This window comes from Onychomys torridus, chromosome 9, assembly GCF_903995425.1.
Source record: "Onychomys torridus chromosome 9, mOncTor1.1, whole genome shotgun sequence".
Taxonomy (NCBI): Eukaryota; Metazoa; Chordata; class Mammalia; order Rodentia; family Cricetidae; genus Onychomys; species Onychomys torridus.
The window spans coordinates 58,976,966-58,996,208 of NC_050451.1; the positions used below are offsets into that span (position 1 = coordinate 58,976,966).

The 19,243-nt window shown below is 42.3% G+C and overlaps 1 protein-coding gene across 2 annotated transcripts in view; it reads right to left on the reverse strand.

Moving 5' to 3' along the window:
* Nucleotides 1–2,404: 2,404 nt before the first annotated feature.
* Xpo7 (exportin 7) overlaps nt 2,405–19,243 on the reverse strand; it is a 92,799-nt gene continuing 75,960 nt past the window's right edge. For both annotated transcript variants that reach the window (XM_036199006.1, XM_036199005.1), the window contains exons 19-28: nt 18,267–18,373; nt 14,851–14,939; nt 13,680–13,787; nt 10,435–10,517; nt 9,838–10,052; nt 9,337–9,475; nt 7,511–7,671; nt 6,583–6,681; nt 4,897–5,024; nt 2,405–3,965 (exon numbers count right to left, since the gene is read on the reverse strand). In XM_036199006.1, coding sequence (XP_036054899.1) covers nt 3,872–3,965; nt 4,897–5,024; nt 6,583–6,681; nt 7,511–7,671; nt 9,337–9,475; nt 9,838–10,052; nt 10,435–10,517; nt 13,680–13,787; nt 14,851–14,939; nt 18,267–18,373 — 1,223 coding nt within the window. In that variant the 3' untranslated portion in view covers nt 2,405–3,871. The remainder of the gene's footprint in view (nt 3,966–4,896; nt 5,025–6,582; nt 6,682–7,510; nt 7,672–9,336; nt 9,476–9,837; nt 10,053–10,434; nt 10,518–13,679; nt 13,788–14,850; nt 14,940–18,266; nt 18,374–19,243) is intronic.

The window sequence follows — 19,243 nt, forward strand, 5'->3', positions numbered from 1 at the left end:
GCTACACAGAGAAACCCTGTCTAGAAAAAACAAAACCAACAACAGGGGTTGGGGATTTAGCTCAGAGCAAGGCCTGGGGTTCGATCCTCAGCTTAAAAACAAAACAAAACAAAACACCCCCCCCCCACAACAACATAAAAATATTAAAAAATAAGGTAATGGGGAGGGACTGGAGGAGAGGAGGGAAGGGAAACTGCAGCTGGGATGTAAATAAATAAATATAGTGTTTTTTCACTGATCTTGGGGAATGGGGTGCTGAGGATTAAAATCAGGGCCTGGTACATGCTGAACCACGGGGATCCACCCTACCCTGCTGACTCATAAAGTCAACTGTATACTATTAATGGATTCTGTGCAGAAGAGTTGGAATCAATGTTTTGACTCCACTGAATACTTTTCTGCAGCTAACTACTAGATAGGCCCTGGCTAGCAGGTGCCAATGTCATGAATAAACAGATGACAAGGACAGTCAGGTTATCCTGAGAACCATAATGCCGAGGAAAGTCATTTTCAAACTTGATTCTACACTTCCCTCTGATGGCCTCAGCCCCACTGTCTGGGAGCTGCTTCCTTTAATGGACACACTGCTCCTGAAGCACACCAAAGTGGCTGACTAGCTGGTGGTCCAAGTTTGGAAAACACTCAAGTGTCATCGATCCAGAAGATAGCTGGAAGGCTCTGTTACTAAGACATGATCTGCTATGTAGTTAATGTTCGATTATAGTTGGAGATGCACATTTTGATTCCTTCAAATTTGTTTCAAAAGTGTACTTTTTAAAGGCAGGTTAATCCAACTGTTTTTCTTCTCCCATTTCTGCTTTGGTATTTGTTTGACACATTAGTGGGTAACAACTAAATTGGTAGGTCTCATCAGAAATTCTAGTTTGGACAGAGCTGACTGGGGCACTATAGGAAAATGGTCTGTGTGCCCAGGAGAAATTCATCACAGGATATTGAAACTCTCTGGGAGAGTACTCAGAGAAAGATAACATATCCTAGTAGATTGTCACTTTCCATTAGAAAATCGACACTTTTGCTGAAAGTCATTATTTCTTATTAGCCAGGCATGGAGGGGGCACATGCCTAAATACCAATACTTAGTGTATGGAGCCAAATAGACCCAGGAATTCAAGGCTAGCCTTGGTTACAATATAAGTTTGAGGTCAACCTGGCCATGAGAACATGTATCAAAGAACAGAATTTAAAAACCTATTATTTCCACTCTGGATAAAACCCCTTCTTTGGCTTGCACTTTACTTGGGTTGAGCTAACAAATACATATGCACATAGAAAGATTTAGTAGTTGTCAGTAAAAGAATAGGTGTTCAGAATAGCTGATTCCAGGAATCACTGTGTGGACCTTGATCTGATGAACCCAGTGCCCAGGAACAGCATAGATATCCACAAATAGTTTCCATGATTTCTAAGATAGATATTGTCTCTTTGTAGTCCGGCCTGACCTTGAACCTCGATCTGCCTGCCTTTGCCTCTCATGTGCTGGGGTTAAAGGCAGTTAATACCAGTTGAAGAGTAAAAGACTTAAGATTTACAAAGTTTGGGGACTGTGGAAGATCTTAACCATGGACACTTCACTGTGATGCACCAAAGATACCATCATCCCTAGTGAGTTTCTTGCCTTGGGATCATTTTGTGGGAGAGAAGGACAGGACACTGGGATTTTGTTAACCAACTGTTACCTCAACATACTTGCCATTCTATTTGCCTTTCTTGTAGACAAGAAAACACAGTTTTTTTTTTTGCCTTTTAGGACCCAGCAGGCAGTACCAGCTCCCAAAGGCTCAAACAGCAAAGAAAGGTACTAACTAGCATACCTAAGAATGTGCACAGATTGGCACTTGGGCCTGTGTAGGTAGATATACACAGCTGTCTTCTACTTTTGTGCTTTTTAATGGGCCCGGGCAATGGAGATCCCTCCTAGTGAAGGCACTGTGTAACACAGGGCCACAATCCCAGAAACTAGTGTTCTTTATTTGCTTGATCTGGCCTGTGCATTCTGTAGTATTCCAGGAGAAACACCTGCCTCTAAACTTGCAAAGGCCTGATAAATGAAGCCCAGCCTGTATCAGAGAAGCGGACAGGAAGACTAACAAGACGGGGCTCTCTCCACCTCTTCTCTTATCTCAGGTAGTCGTCACTCCATTACCCGAAAGAGGAGGAGTGGTTTCACTCTGACAACTCTGGAGAGCATACACTATGCTTCAAGTGTGTTAGCTGAACCAGTCGTATTTTAACGGATTGAGTCAGATACAGTGAGTGAATTTTATAAGGCAGAGGGACTTCTGTATCCAGTGGCTTAAAAAAGAAAGCATGATTGATTAAATTATCTCCATGTGTTTAAGTGAGACACATCCCTGGACACACTGCACTTGACTGCTGAAACCAGGTCAGTAGAAACCACTGAAGTTTATTGGCGGTCACAATGCTTACACTGTATGCAGCAAACACCCTTACAAGTCTATCCGCAACCTGATCACGCAAGAAAAGATTCACCACACAGTCGCCAGAGGAGAAGGAAATTAACAGGCTTGTTTGTGAGGGTTGAGGAAAATAAAAATAAAACCTAATTGATTAATGTCCCGTGGGTAAGAGCTGAACTAGAGATGTGTACAACTAGCAGCAACAGTTGTGGGAAAGTACAAGGCAAATAGCTTTCTCCATTGAATTTTCCTCTGTAGGTTCACTTTTCTTTTTTAATATTCAAAACATTTATTATGGTTTTTATTTTATAAAAATGTATATTTTTCAAGGGAGAATGTTAAATACTTCATGCTAGGTAGACCTTGTTATTAAGAACCCTCCTCTGTAGTAACTTCCTCCAGTTCATACATTCATGAGTGCAGGGTACATACATAAATATCCACACACACATCCACACACACTGCCTCAAGGGCTGGGGAAGACAAAGTTATGGCCACACACATCAGGCCTCTGGTGGACTCATGCAAATTGCTCAACAAGAGAGCAAATGGCTCAATTCTCCATCATCTCCCTACAGAGACCAAGAATCCTAAGACATAAATCCAACTTTTAACAGCAAGAGGCATCTGTCTGAGGATGAGGGTTAAGTAAAATGGGAGAAAGGATAGAGATCGGAACACTAGACATTTTTAGCTGGAGTTGTTTGTTACTGCAGGAGGCTGGGGGGCCCAGGGCAGTATCCATGGATGGGGAGGATGGTGCTCCCGCATGGCTCAGAGTTCCTAATAACAAGGGTTAATACAGCAACAGGAACGCATCACTGCGGGTGGAGGTGGGAAAAGGGCATTAAGAAAAAATATACATTTGGAGTTTTTCCTTTCTTTTGCCTCTCTACACTGTGTCACTAAATATATCTCTGCACTTTCACACATCCTTGTCCAATAAAGCTTCAGGCCACCACAATACACATTTTTCTTCACTCACCATACATAACCCCTCACATCAGCATTGGTGCACTAGACTCTGTAAAAATTTTTCAGTCACACTTTTGTTTTTAAACTTGAGTCAATATAAACCTTGTTCAAAATGTTATGAAAAAATGTACATGTTTATACAAGGCAGGTTGTGGCAGGACACTGGGCTCTCCCTGCTTGGGGGGCCCCAGGAGGGGGCTGGAGTCTCAGATGCTTGTCTCTGTCTTCTCCCACCACCCTTCCCACCCAGTCCCCCAGGAACCAGCAGTGCCCTGCCCCTTAGTGAGTGCACGCACACCCCCGTTATTTCTTGGGGAAATGGCTAGTTGACCTTTGCCATTTCCCCCACACCTCTGGAGGAAGGAGCTGGGATCAGCCAGGCCCTCTCCCTTGCAATTGTTCAACCTCTGGACCAGACCAAAGGGACGCTGCTCTGTACAGGTAGAGTCCAAGAGTTGTCAGCTCATCATGTCATTGCTATTCACTCCATAAGTGGAATTCTTCATTGAATCGTTGACTTCTCGACGGAATGCTGACAGGTTCTGGGTGAACCTGCAGAAAGGATGCATGTGGTTTGGGGGAGGAGGTAGAAATGAAAGGTCTTTGCCTAAAATGTTGTTTTCCTAAGTACAGAAATAGCTACTGAGAAGTAGAACACAGGAACTGTGTCTAATCAGCTAGCCTTAGTCTTAGGACTATTAGGGAAAGGTAGCCTTGTTTACATTTCTACTTTTTCCTGGCAACTTCTCAGCAGGCCAGAGATGGTCAAACCTGGAGCTAGGGGGGCCATGCTGGGCTCATGGCAGCACCACAGGCAACGTTAACTGCTTGACAAGAGATGGGTATTAACCTTGGGAAGTCAATGCTAAAAGACTGAAGACATAGAGCCTTGTGGTCCAATATGGAAGCTGCTAACCACAGATGGTTAGTGAGCTAGTGAGACTGAGAGCTGAATCAAATGTAGTAATATTTAAATTCAGTTCCCCATCACAGTCTAATTACTCATATTAAAATGCTTTCATTAGAATTAAATAATGAAGACAATTTAGATAGTTAATTAATTTCTTAGAAAACTTCAAAGTATGTTTGGCATAACCAGGGTACAGGAAACTATCAATCTGTGTCAAGTTTATGAAATGTATTTCAGATTAGGAGTTTCTGACAAAAACTTAGCATCTCAGTTTAGATATACCATTAAGTATTTTATATATATACACACACCATATATACGGTTTTAAAGATTTAGCAAAATAAAGTTTACATTCTCAATTTTAAAACATACACTGACATAATTTTAGATGTTTTGGGTTACTACTAAAACTTGTCATGGAGAAATTTAAATTAGATATGTAGCTTTCCTCTCTACTAGACAGGACTGCTTTAGGTAGATCATATCTGGTGAACAGAAATGTTTAGGGAACTACCCTTGTTTCTCAGTAGTCTGAAAAATAACAGTACTTCTTGGCAAGACCCAGACACTTACCTGTCTCTGTTTTTCGTCAGAAGATTCCGCTCAATGCCTTCCATCAAATTTTCAAAACACAGATGCATGGCCTGCTGTTTCTCTGGAGGTTGGCTATTGACAATGCTGTTTCTTAGGTCAGAAAAATACTGTGGGTCAAGGAGCAAAACAGAAGGTGAGAGAAGGCAGATGAACGTTCTTCAAGGAAGGTAGTATCTACAACAATTCAATATATACTGTACAGTTCAAACACTTGACTCATCATGACCCTCAACTCTGGATCTCCCTGCCTCTCCGTCACTTTCTAAGTGCTTGAGTTGTAAGCACATGCTACTAGACCTGGCTTCAGACTCTCTTTCAGAGAATCACAAGGCTTTGTGACAACTGGATCTAGAGCGTAGGTCTCAGGTGCTCTGATGTCTAGGGACAACTTTCCCTTTAAAGGATTTATTTCACTACTTAAAGGAGAGTGCTCCTTCATCCGTCCCATTAACTACCACTTGTGGACTGCTTTTTAAGACAGGGTCTCATGTAGCCTGGACTGGCCTCAAACTCACTGTGTAGCTGTGAATGACCTTAAACTTTTGCTCTTCCTGCCTTTACCTCCCAAATGCTGGGATTATAGGCACAGGCTGCCAAGCCTGACTGTGTGCAGACTTCAACAGGCAAGCAGCAACAGGACACATGTAGTCAAAGCCCACACCCCCAGGCCTCCTTGCCAAGTGACAGCTGTGTGAAGGCTTATTACCTTATAAACCTCTGGCCAGGATAGGAGCTGGCATTCCTACCTTTTCTTTCTTTCTTTCTTTCTTTCCTTTCTTTCTTTCTTTCCTTTCTTTTCTTTCTTTCTCTCTCTCTCTTTCTTTCTCTCTCTCTTTCTTTCTCTCTTTCTCTTTCTCTCTCTCTCTTTCTTTTTTCCCCCAGAGATTTATTTCTATTGTTATTCTGTGTGTGTATGTGTCTGGGTGTCCTCAAATGACAGAAAAGTGTCAGATTCCTTGGAGATGGAGTTACAAAGGGCTGAGTGCCTGCCTTCACCTCCCAAATGCTGGGATTATAGGCATAGGCTGCCAAACCTGACTGTGTGCTGGCTGATGTGGAGGCTAGGAGTCAAACTTTGGTCCATCTGGAAGAGCAAACACACTTATCACTGAACCATCTCTGCAGACCCCTTTTCTTTTCAAGCTAGGGTCTCACTATCTGGTTGTCCTGTAACTTGCTCTATAGACCAGACTGGCCTTGAACTTGAGAGATCATCCTGGAATTAAAAGTGTGCACCATTACACCCAGCAATTAACACCCCGTCTCTGTCTCTCCGTCTCTGTCTCTGAGGGGTGGTGGCTGGAGGAACAGTTCAGCAGTTAAGATCATTGGCTGTTCTTCTAGAGGACCTCAGATTGGCTCCCAGCACTCATATGGCAGCTTATACTCATCTGTAACTCCAGCTCCATGGGCTCTGATGCCCTCTTCGGGCTTCCAAGAGTACTAGGCATACATGTGGTATATATATATACATGCAGACAAAATACCCATACACATAAAAAAAGATTTAATTTAAAAACAGGGGAACCCATGGCTGATATGTAAAATTAAAACACAAATATGATTAAAAAAAAGATTTAATTAAAAAAAAAAAAGTTTGAACTCAGGCTGTCAGGGTAGGTTTAAGTACCTTATCTTCTGAGCCCCTTGCTGGTCCTTGCCTACCTTTTCATTAAGTAGTATCAAGCCAAGAAGGGGTCGGGACATAGACCACTGATTTCTACAATCTTCAAAGATGATGATGTTCAGCACCGTGGACAGCATCTAGCATCAAGAAGGCAGAGATCCAGTTAGTGTGCAGCTACGGTAGGTAGCAAGCAGGACAGGCTCCAAACAGGTCTCTTCTATGCAGGGTACACTAGAAAAATATCTGTGAATCTTCATGGTAAACTTTTATTTATAGGTAGTCTTTCCCTGTACACTCTGACTTGTGGGGAATAGGATGGAGTGAAGCATACAACATTTAAAAGCTCCTTGTACTATTATTTCCAAGTACTGGTCTTAGAGAAAGGAGCTTTATGACACTTTGAGAATGTGATTAAGTTGTGAATAATTTTACTGCTACTTTCGAGAGCAATGAGCAATTGTGAAACTGGCTTGGACGTTATCAGCTTTTAAACATACACCATACTACTGACTTCTACTTCCTTATCTATTTGGCATTGTATCCCCCCCCCCCCCCCCCAACAGTCTTGTCCCAGAACTCACTTTGGAGACCAGGCTGGCCTCAAACTCACAGAACTCTGCCTGCCCCTGACTCCCAGTGCTAGGATTAAAGGTGTGCGCCGCCACTGCCCAGCTTTGTCTTATATTCTTGCTCTAAGAAAGCTAGGTGTGGCTAACTCATGCTCCGTTTCCCAGCAGTGAGGGAGAAGAGCAATTTTGATAGAAGTGAGTGCTCATGAGACAGGACACGGGTAGATGACACTCAGATCATTTCAGATATTAGATCTAGAAAATTCAAAATCCACTGCCATTTTAAGAACATGAACATAGTGAGATGTGCATCAGCTTGCTTGGCCTTCCCTCTCTTGCAGAAGTTCATCCACAGTGGGACATACCACCACTGCCAATTAACCCTCAGATTCCTTACCTGCTGGATCATAGCTGGATGCTGCTGCATGATATGCAGAAAGCAGTCACTCTCCCGGTTCAGGGGTGTTGTCCTTTTCTTGGTGCTTCGCGACAGCTGTTTGAAGAGGTATGTCACAATATGGTCCAGGCAGGAACAGCAGCCTGTGCATACCATGGTGTCTGGAAGAAAGATATGGGAAGGCAGGAATACTGAGTTGTGGATGACTTGGGCAAATAGATTAATATTGGCTGCAATCCTCTAAGATTATGTGGTTAGACTGGGACCTCAGGCAAGGTCACTTTTGAGTACACACAAGGCCCAGTTTAACTTTGAAATGGAATTTAATACATAATGTTAAGTATTAAATTATTGGCTTAATGTATTTCATTTCACTTAAAAAATATTATTCAGCTAGGCGGTGGTGGCACATGCCTGTAGTCCCAGCACTTGGGAGGCAGAGGCAGGTGGATCTCTGTGAGTTCGAGGCCAGCCTGGTCTACAGAGCTAGTCCAGGACAGGCTCCAAAGCTACAAAACCCCGTCTCAAAAAAACAAAACAAAACAAAACAATCTTATTCAACAAGTGCTATATTTGTGTCAAATACTTTGTTAAATGTTTCCCCCAAGAAAGGGTTTCTCTGTGTAGTCTTGGCTGTTTTGAAAGTAGCTCTGTAGACCAGGCTGGCCTCAAACTCAAAGAGATTCACCTACCTCTGCTCCAAGTACTGGGATTAAAGGCATGGGCCATCACTACTTTACAAATTCTTTAATATATGCTCTTGAGAACTCTAGGAGGTTAAGTATGGCTTTTGACAACAGAGACACCAGCCTGGAGAGATAGTGAGACGCATCTAAAACCATACTGCTAGAAACAGAAAGAGCTATAGAACCTAGGGGACTGAACTATGAGCCTGAGTTACTGGTGGAGGAGGGCATCGTCAAATCCAATTTTATATGGCCTGCCAACATTGACCTCGGTTAGAATGGGCTATGTACTGGCCTTTATCTCTAAAGCATCTTGGGGAGGTCCACAGCATATCTGAGGAACTGGGCAAAGTGCAGGCAGGCTCCCAAGGGGATGGACTATCCTAGATATGGCTTTGTCCTGGAAAGAAGTATGGGTGTATCACAAAAGTGGTAGTGAGGAGTGAGGTGTGAATAGTTCACAATAGGTAATTCAAAAGTCTGTTCTATCATGACTACTCAGCCTAATACCAAAATGGCTGTCAGGACTACAAGGACTAGGAGGGAACTTGGGGAACTAGCTGAGGAGACACTTCTATAGCGTCTACTATGCTCAAGAGAGAGGATCAATCTTCTAATGTGCCCAAGGGGACCTTGCTGGATGTGCACCCTGTTTCTGCTTATTTTCAGTTTGACTTTATTTCTCTGTAGCCTTGCTCATAGGCCAGCTGGATCTCCTGGTTTCTTCTTGCCTACACGTTAGTGCTTGCTGTGCCTGCAACAGTCGTGGACCTCCTATCCAGCTTTGACGTGCATACTTCGATGCCAGGCTTTCCCTGACCCCATCTTCTCATGACCAGGAGCTTACTTATTCCTCTGTATTCACCTGTCATACACATAAGGTATAATTATGGTGAACATCATGTGTCTTGTCTATTCAGGTATTTGTTTTACCCACCAGATGAAAAACTCTGTAAGGAAAAAGTTCTGTCACTGTATCCTGAATGTCTCCCACAGTGGTTCTTGCACCAGGATCAGTATGCACTTGCTTGATGAGACTATACCATGAGTATAATATCGGGTTGTCAGGGCCAACATTTTACAGCAGCAATGTTTTTAGAGACTGGTAAGTGGCACACACCAGACAACCTTGGTCCTTACCAAGTGCAGTAAGTCCTTCAGAAATAGAAGAGAGGATGTACATAATGACATGAGGTTCTAGGCTTGCAATGAAGTTCATATGGTCCTGGGTCAGGACTTCCAGTAGTGAATAGTAAGACTGGCTGAGCTTGGGGTAATCCTGGGCAAAAGAGAAGGAAGAAAATCAGTTGAATCATTTGGTACTTTAGCACAAAGGGAGAAGGTCTTTAATAAACTAGTTCCTTCAGTTGGGAAAACAAAAGACACAGTTATAAAGCAGAAGGAATGAGGTTGCAGTTTCTTGTCTGTTTGAGACACAACCTCTATATAGCTCTCTCTGGCCTACAACTTGATGTTGACAAGGCAGTTCTTGAACTCAAGAGATCTGCCTTCCTCTTCCTCCTGAGTGCTGGGATTAAAGGCATGAGGTTGTAGTTTCTTAGGAAAAACATTCAGTTGTGGTCATAGGCATAAAAAACTAACATGATCTGTGCATGATACTGCCAATGGGTTTAGGCTTACCAGGAGGTCACTGTGAGGAATAGAGAGAAGCAGTTTGATGAAAGTCTGCAGGGCATTTTCCAAGGCATCATCTCCATAGAGACGGAAGACCCCAAAATTGACGTAACTTCCACTGAGAGCAGCTTTCAGCATGGAGAAACAGATGGAAATACCCTTGAGCTTCAAAGCATAGACCTGATCTTTTGGCACCTCTCCTAGGGTCAGGATACGATTGCCTGAGAAAAAACAGGAAGTATTTATACAATCATGTTCATAATACTTTTTTGTAGTCAGGGTTGTACTATGTAGTTCTGGCTGGCCTTGAACTACATAGATCTGCCTTACAGAGATCTGCCTGCCTCTGCCTTTTGAGTACTGAGATTAAAGGCATTTGTGTTTATAGTTTAAGCATTCACAGTTTAAGTCATCCCAGCCATCCTATACATAGGCATATACAGTATACATTTCAGCAGGCCTTTGGTGACATCTAGCAGTCTCATACTTATATATAAGGAACACAGCACCCCATGGGAATGCTCTCCTGGCTACTGTTAGTCTAACCTGAGACCACACACAGTTGGATTCACTTCCAGGGACATGTCTCTTTAAAGTACCTACCATACATTGTTATCATCTTGCTGGTTTCTCGGAAAAGTAAGATACCATTGGGAGATGAGACATCAAACTGGAGTCGCTGAGATCTGAGCAGAAAATACAGAAGGACAAAAAGTCAAAGGTTTTTCTCGGTAGAACAGTATGTTCTAGGTTCTCACTGGTGCTCCAAAGGTGACTGAGCACTACTGCTGCAAACTGCTTTCTCCACTGAGGGAAGAACCACACTTTTTATTCAATGATGTTGCTTTTTCTTAAAGCTCACCATTTTAGGTTCAAGTTCTGCTCTTCAAACAATGAAAACATTAAAATAAAACCAAACCAAACTAAACAACAGGAGTGCAGATAAAATTAAGCCTTTTAAAATTCTTAATTTTCTTTAAGGTATAGCTTCTACCAATCATTTGTTGGTACTAACTCACAAGCCTTTGTTTGCATTTACCCACAAGTCTAGGTGGCAAGAGACGGAGGGGTGCAGACACTGTTACCATTTTCTCAGAGGAACACTAAGGGACTTGGAATGCTCTAACACTCAAATACCAGGCAAGGGAGAATACGTTTTAATAATCTCAGTTTGGGTTCTTGACTGTTCATGAGGCCAGAATATCTCTTTTAGCTACTCTACCTTGGAGCGAACAGCACCTGACTAGTTAAGGCCTGCAAGATCCAGAGGTCCTTCTTGGCGTCTAATCATGCTCAAGTTCACTCACTTCCTACATGTTCTCCGTTTCCACTCTTGCCTCACTACAGTCTATTCTTCACATGGCAGGTAGCTAGAATGACACCCTTAAATGAAGTAAGCAAGATCACGGACAGAATTCCAGCAGCCCAGCCTATCTTAGGGTGACTACAGCAGTACTAACTGCTCACAGCAGTTTTCACCCGGGGTCCTATCAGAATCTTGTCATTCAGGCCCAGATCGACTTCTCAGCAGGGCGGCGGTGGTGCACACCTGTAACCCCATGAGGGAGGCAGAGGCACAAAGATCTCTGTGAGCTTGAGGCCAACCTGGTCTACAGAGTGAGTTCCAGAACAGCCAGAGCTGTTACACAAAGAAACCCTGTCTCGAAAAACCACACAAACAAAAAGACCCATCAGCTTCAAGGGGAGGCTTTCCTTGACTTCTTTCCTACTCTTCTCAATTCTATTATATATACATTTTTAATTACATTTCTTGAGGCAGGGTCTCTCTGTGTAACTGCCATGGCTATCCTGGAATTTGCTCTGTAGCCCAGGCTGGCCTCAAACTCATGGAGATCCTCCTGCCTCTGCCTCCCGAGAGCTGAGATTAAAGTTGTATGCCACCACCACCCGGTTCAATTCTATTACTTTTTAAAATAGCATTCAATCACTGCTAAAATTCTCTTCTATACTTTTTACTTTTTGGGGGATAGGTCTGATACTGCAGTCCAGGCTGGCCTGCTACTCACTATAGCCTAGTCTGACCTCAAATTCATAGCAACCCACCTGCCCAGCATGTACTTATTTTCAGTGTCCTTCTCACCGTATGTTACATCAACTGAGGGCAGAGATTCTGTACACAACAGCTAAGAAGTCTCTTAACAAAGACTGGGTACTCTCAGATAATTATTTTATAAATGATTAGCTCTTGAATGTAGGCTTCATGGGAGGTTCTAGCCCCTTTGAATATTATACTCACTCACTATAGCAGTATCATGAGAAATTGATTAACATACCCACAAATGCAAAGCTAAGGCACTATTTTTTCCTTTTGCTCTAAAATTTAAGACAAATCTAAAATTTGGTGTATTAATTTTTTTTTTTATTATCTTGGTCTAGCTATAGTTAGGCTAATAAACAACTTCTTTTTTTTGGTGTGTATGTGTGTGCGTGTGTGTGTGTGCGTGTGTGTGTGTATACATGGGTGCTTGCCTATGTGTTTGGAGGCCACAGTCCTGGATCAGGGGTTCTTGTTACACTGCTTTTCACCTCTTCCCCCCTCCCCAAACAGGGTCTCACTACATAGCCCTTAGCCAAACTCAAAGAGATCCACCTGCCTTGCCCCTTGAGTGCTGTGACTAAAGGCATGTGCCACCATGCCTGGTTCCTTCACTGTATAAGACAAAGTGTTTGATTGAACATGGAGCTCAGTGTTTTGTCCAGACTGGCTGGCCAGCGCACCATGAGAATTTGCCTATCTCTGTCCTTTCAGTATGGATTATGGGTATGTCTAGCCATATCTAACTTTTATATGGGTGCTGGGAATACAAACACAGGCCCTCCTGCCTGCATAGCCAACAAGTTGCCAATGCTGTTCTGAGACAGGACTCACTTTGCAGCCTGGGTTAGCTGAAATATGTGGCAACCCTCCTGCCTTAGCTTCCTGAGGGTTAGGATCCTATGTTTGAGCCACTTGCCATACATCAAGAAAAGGTTTAAAGACAAATTTTAGGAGCTGAAGAGATGGCTCAGCAGGTAAGAGCATGTACTATTCTTGTAGAGGACCTGAGTTTTGTTGCCAGAGTCCCTATCAGGTGGCTTAGAACCACCTGTAATTATATTCTAGTTTCAGAGGTAGCCAAATGCCTCTGACCTCTGCAGTTACAGGCACTCATGTATATACATACCCATTCACATAATTAAAAAGAAAATAAAATCTCAAAAAAAAAAGGGTACTTAAGACAGTATATCTTTCTTATATATCACTACTCTAAAATATGGACAGAGTATCATTATCAAATGTCAACTTGTGTATGTTTGGGCAGGGGAGAAAACAAAATCTTGGTTGCCCAGTTTACTTCTTATTAAGAATGGATATTCTGGTGGTGGCGGAAAAAGGACAGACATCCTAGGTTGGGGATCTACCTCAGTTAGTAAGTGTTCCTAGCATGCAGGAAGCCCTTATTTGATCCCCAGCATTGCACAAATCAGCTAGGTTGGTGCATTCCTGTCATCCTAGCACCCAGGAGGAGGCGGCATGAAGATTAGGTTCAGGTTATCCTCAGTCATATTTTGTTTAAGGTCAACCTGGGCTAGTGAGATCTTGTCTCGAAACAACCCAGCCCCCCAACTAACAGACAAAAGAGGATGTCCTGAGCTCATCTGGTGATTTATTTCCTGTTGACAGCAACGGCTTTGTGTGGCTGGCAGTATCCTTCTTTCAAACAAGAACACATACACTTTTAGAAGCTTTCAAATTTGATAGCAGTGCTCCCCAATCTGCCCAGAGTAGAAGAAAGTGAATCACCTTAGGGGTTCTCAAGCAGCAGAGCAGCTACCATCCCGCTTACCTGTTATGAACTAATTCAGCCATCAGCTTGAGCACAGGTGTGGTACAGGCTGGGTCATGGTACCAGAGCTCAATTGCCCGCTGGAGAATTGGCATGTAGGAGGGATAGCTATAAAGGAGATGCTAAGGAAGATATTCTGAAGCCACAAGAAAGAGTTTCAATAATTTTCCAGTGCTCATCAAGCACAAACTCATATTACAGCTCTTTATTTTCCTGTTTTGTTTGCTAACCGCTATCCTGGGGAGTTTTTCTATGTGCGCAATCTCTCTCTCCATGCATGCACATAAGCAAACATACATCCATACAATAGGCATTGAGAGATACATTTCAATTCTCAGCGCCTTTCTTCTGAAGAACACAGTGTATTTCCTATTTTTTAAATATTTATTTTTTAAAATTTATTTTAATTTTATGGGCATTGGTATTTTGACTGCATGTGAGTGGCCATATGGGTACTGGGAATTGAACCTGGGTCCTTTGGAACAACAGTCGGTACTCTCAATCACTGAGCCATCTCTCCAGTCCCCGTATTTCATATTTTTATTTATACTTTACCACTTACATGACAAGAGATCAACCATTTCTTTTGTGGTGGAAGAAACTACTGGAAAAACACATCCTCAGATTTTGATGACTGACTGATCCAATGTTACAAAGTCAGTAAAGTGAAGACTTTCTTCCTAGATCTACCAGTTTTTATGCCTCTCTCCTGCCTTTACTTTCATTAGACAGAACTTGCTATGTTGCCCAGGCTGGCCTCAAAGTCATGATTCCCAGTCTCCCTCTCTTAAGTGCTGGAATTACAGGCATGGGAGACCACATCTGGCTTTCTCTTTTTGATTCCTTCCTTTTTTTTTTTGAGACAGGTTTTCTCTGTGCAGCCCTGGCTGTCCTGGCACTCCCTTTGTAGACCAGGCCGGCCTTGAACTCAAGGATCCTCCTGTCTCTGCCCCCTGAGTGCTGGGATTAAAGGCCTGCACTACCATGGCTTCCTCATAGTAAAATTCATGTGCAGCAGTCCCACACTGGTGCTTGGTTCCATTGCAACGTTTAGCAGACCTTTTGGAAAACCATTTTCTTGCCTCACCAAACCTCGTCCTTTGCACTCCCAACACATAACTTCACTCCAGTTACTGTCTGTGCAATAGGTTTCTAGTATGAGTTAGGATACATCCATTCGAAGAGCATCATGAAGCTGGTCTTGGCATTGAAGGCAAAAGCTATCCCTCTCAGGTCTCTCACTAGGCCAACAAGAGTTCTCTGTAACAGGATGTAGAAACAGGAGAAACAGCCCAACTATAACCCTCTGATAGCAATCTCACACAATTGCAATCAAAGTATTCCTTTCACAGCACCCCCTCCCACAATATTCTGAATCCATTTCCTTCATGCTAGAATGGAATCTTTTCACCTGGAAAATTAGTTTTGGAAATTTGATACATGGGCTGGAGATTTGATATAAGAGCTGAAATTCAAAATCCTCCAAAATACAAAATACTTTTCAGTATGTCCAGTAAATGGAGAATTGTACATTACATGATGAAACTGTTCATACAGACTTACTGGGCTGGGGAGACAGGTCAGTGCTGTGACCCCTAAGCTCCCTGCACTGCAAAAAAATAAGAAAGTCCCCATGAAATAGCAAAAACAAGTTACTTTTAGGCCAAGTGCATAAGGTGGATGTGATACACAAGTGAATTCTGTATTCAGACTTGGGTCCCATCCCATTCTCAAATTATCTCATTTTATATATATACAAATATACCAAAATCTAGAAAAAAAAAAAAAAAACAAAAACCAAAAACCCTGAAATCTCAAATATCTCTGGCCCAGATATTTCACATAAGGGACACACACTCTATACTCAGAAAAACAGTATGGCTTATGGCTCATTATTGAAAAAAATGAAGTTAAGCTATCTTACTCTCCATACTTGAGCTTGAACCCATAGCCTCTTGTCTGCTAGGAAAGGACTCTCAAGGATGGTACATTTTAAGACATTAAAGAGATATGTAAAGATAAGGAAATCAAAATAACTCAGTTTTTCAAAAGGGAAAAGTGCTACATAAAGGCAGAAAAGGCTTACGTTCAGAGTCCTTTATCTTAAAGGAACTCAAGAATACTCTACTAAGAGGAAGTAAACATAGTACCTTCCCTGGATCCTTAGTACCCAGAAACAAGCCTGATGTGTTCAACGCTGGAGCTGTAAAATGTCAGACTTTCCATTTGTGGACAAGGCCTCGGAACTTTCCCATGGTCATGCTGCTTCTCAGAGTAGGGATATAGTTTGCATCAAAATCCCCTATCTGGTGCTGCTAAGATGGCTCAGTGGGTAAAAGCACTTTCTGTGTAAGTTGGTGAACTGAATTTGATCCCTGGACTACGTAAAGGTAGAAGAGAACTGACCCCACAAAGCTGTCCCCTGCCTCCAGATATCCTCTGGGGCATGTGAAATCACTCCCTGCAAACTATGAATCTAATACTCTCTTTCTCAACAGAATGTCTACTTGGGCATCCTGATGAACAGAACTGCTTTAAACACCTATTATTGAAGTCTCTGGGAATTTGAGGACGCTGACTTGTTTAGCCAAAGCTGTTGTACTACACTATGAACAGTCTCCTTTAATTCTCTCTGAGCTGATACCATGAGCTTAACTTTCTAGCCTAAGATAAATCAATCTAAAAGACTTGTTACAAGGGCCATGGCAGAAATAAGGGATGACAACTATAGTCCACGGTCAGCCTGGTTTCTTTAGGTAATTTTACTTGCTTTGGGTGGCACTATGATGGTGGAAAAGAGCTAGCATTCACCGATATGCTTAGCTAACTGGTATGTTCTGTAAAATCACTCCCCTTAAAATGACTCAGATGCCCAAACACAAGCACAAAGTTGACAAAGTTATACAGAGTGGTATTGTTCTCTGACTACCTTGCTGTAAAGGCTCTTAGATTTCCATCTTTCAAAATTAAGGAACTTTTTAAACATTTTATTTTTTGTGTGTACATACACATGTATGCTCATATCCATGTCAGAGTGCATTTCAGAAGACATCTTGAAGGAGTTGGTCCTCTCCCTTCACTGTGTGGGCAACAGAGACTAAACTCAGGTTGTCAGGCTTGGCAGTAAATGTCTTTACCTACTGATCTACCTTGCTGACTCCTAGAGGCTTTTACAAGATAAACTGTCAGGTCAAACCTCACATATCCCTTCATCAACACCCTTTTGCTGTTTGGTGTCTCTCTGCTCAGCCTGGATGTCCTTAGGAATACTGCAGAAAGCATTACTACCAACGCTAACATCCTCAGGTCTTCCTAGTTTGGTATGGGTATCTTCAGGCCAGGAGAGTAAGCATGTATTAAGTAAAAACAGGAGAGTAACAATCAAATGATTTTGAAAGCCAGAATCAAGAACTAAAAAAACTGACTTGAAGTCTACAAGATGAAGTCTCTGAGATGGCTCAGAGGTTCAGAGCACTGGCTGCTCTTCCAGAGGTCCTGAGTTCAATTCCCAGCACCCACATGATGGCGCATAACCATTTGTAATGACATCTGGCGCCCTCTTCTGGCCTGCAGGCATACATGCAGACAGATCACTATACATGAAAAAACAAAAAGAGAAAAAACCAAAAAAACTCAACCCAAAACCCTATGCATGGACTATGGAATTTCAAAGACTAATCTCTTATTGTGTTTGCTTTGTGGTGCTGGGGTTTGAAACCAGGGCTTCTAGTACCCTAGTTAAGTGCCCTACCACGAAACCACAATTCCTAGGCCCCTTAAAAGAAATCTTCACAGAAATAAGAAATTACAAAGAACTCAATGATAATGAAATGGAATCTATCAAAATTTTGGGGTTTTGAAAATCTGTTTTGGGTAGGTGGGGGAGGTGGGAAGGATCTGGAAGAAGCTGAGGGAGAGTACACTGTGTATTCAAAACACATGGTGTGAAAACATCTTTTTTTTCTTTTTTCAATTAAAAAAGAGAAAATCTGTTTCAGGATAGTGGAGAAACACCTAACACTATACATGTAAAATAGTTAAGATAGTATAAAAACTTCTGGAAATGTGACTAGAGGGTCTCACAGTCTTACAGCTTTATAGTAATCAAGCGCTGACAAGAACTGAATTAACTCAAGGAAAGTGTGAAGACAAAGGTAGAGTAGAAAACAGATAAAATAGTCCTTTTTTTTTTTTTTTTTTTTTTTCCCAAAGACTAATTACCTGGTACTGGTCTAGAAAAAGTAGAATCACTAATAAACACCATTAAAAATTAAAGTGGGACATTATTCAAGATATAACAGTGATTCCAAAGGTGGTAAGAAAACTGTAACTTCATGTTGGTATATCTAAAAATGTATACAACAATCCCTAAACACTGTTTACGAATACGCTTTAATATGAATAGGCTTTATGATGACCAGACCTTCAACTGAAAACTCTCACTCAAGAGCACAAAGATTCATATGCCAACCAAGGGCAGTTTGTAGATAAGCTGCACTCTTCCAGCAGCTTTCGGCTGCCCAACCCCAGCATTACCAGGCTCTGCTTTTAGCTAGAAGCCAACTGGTCCATAGGTGGAAGACTCACCTTTGCCTCTTGTTCATTGAAGCTGTTAGTGCTGAACATCTGGGCCACAGCCTCAAACGCTGCCGTGAGTGGAAGCATGAATTGCTCATACTGATCTTCATCCTCTCCTGCAAGGGAAACAACCCTAGGTGTGACTCTGAGGCCAACAAGTACAAGCTGTGAACGCTTGAGAAATAAGATGGGGTGAAAGAGGAGGCCGTCCCAGGGCTTTCCACAGGCTCCCTTTACTACCCCAATGGGTGTTAGTAGTAATTAAAGTCACGTTAGCAGAGACCTGCATGTGCACAAGGTACTACACACTGTTTGGTTCGTACAAGGCTGCTGTGTCAGAACTAGGTGAGATGCTTCTTGAGGCTTTAATCACATGCACTTTCCTTAGCAGTGTTCCATTTGAATAGCAGTGGATGAAAATAGCTCAAAGTCACAACAGCAAACACCACTGAGCAGTCGTGATTATTAGTTGGACCACCAGTGCTACTCAGGTGACTGAACTTCTCTGGTTCCCACGCACTGGAGACCTACATAATTAAACCTCTGTTGACTGGGTAAGGTGGTCTGCTTATTAGTGTGGGGTGGAGGTGGTTCTCACCAACAAGATGCACTTAAGAATCTCAATAATTCTCTTATTTTACACATGTGGTTGTCAGAGAGAGAATTTTATATTCCTTGAAAAGGTTATTTTAGACAAAGATCTTATTATATTGCTCTGGCTGGTCTCAAACCCAGGTTTCCTGTCTTAGTCTCCCAAATAGTGGGATAACAGGTGCACACTACTGCATCTAGCTTGAAGAGAATTTGAAAGCCATGGCATATCAAGATTAAAACTTGGTTGCATACTGTTAACTCTATTCCAGTACAGGGAGCATGACAGCATGGTGTGTTTTTTGTGAAAAGAGGATGTTATTTCAGATGTTTTTGTTATTGTTGAAACAACAGAGAAGAGTTCCCCCATATCTTCTTCTCTGTCCTCAGAGAAA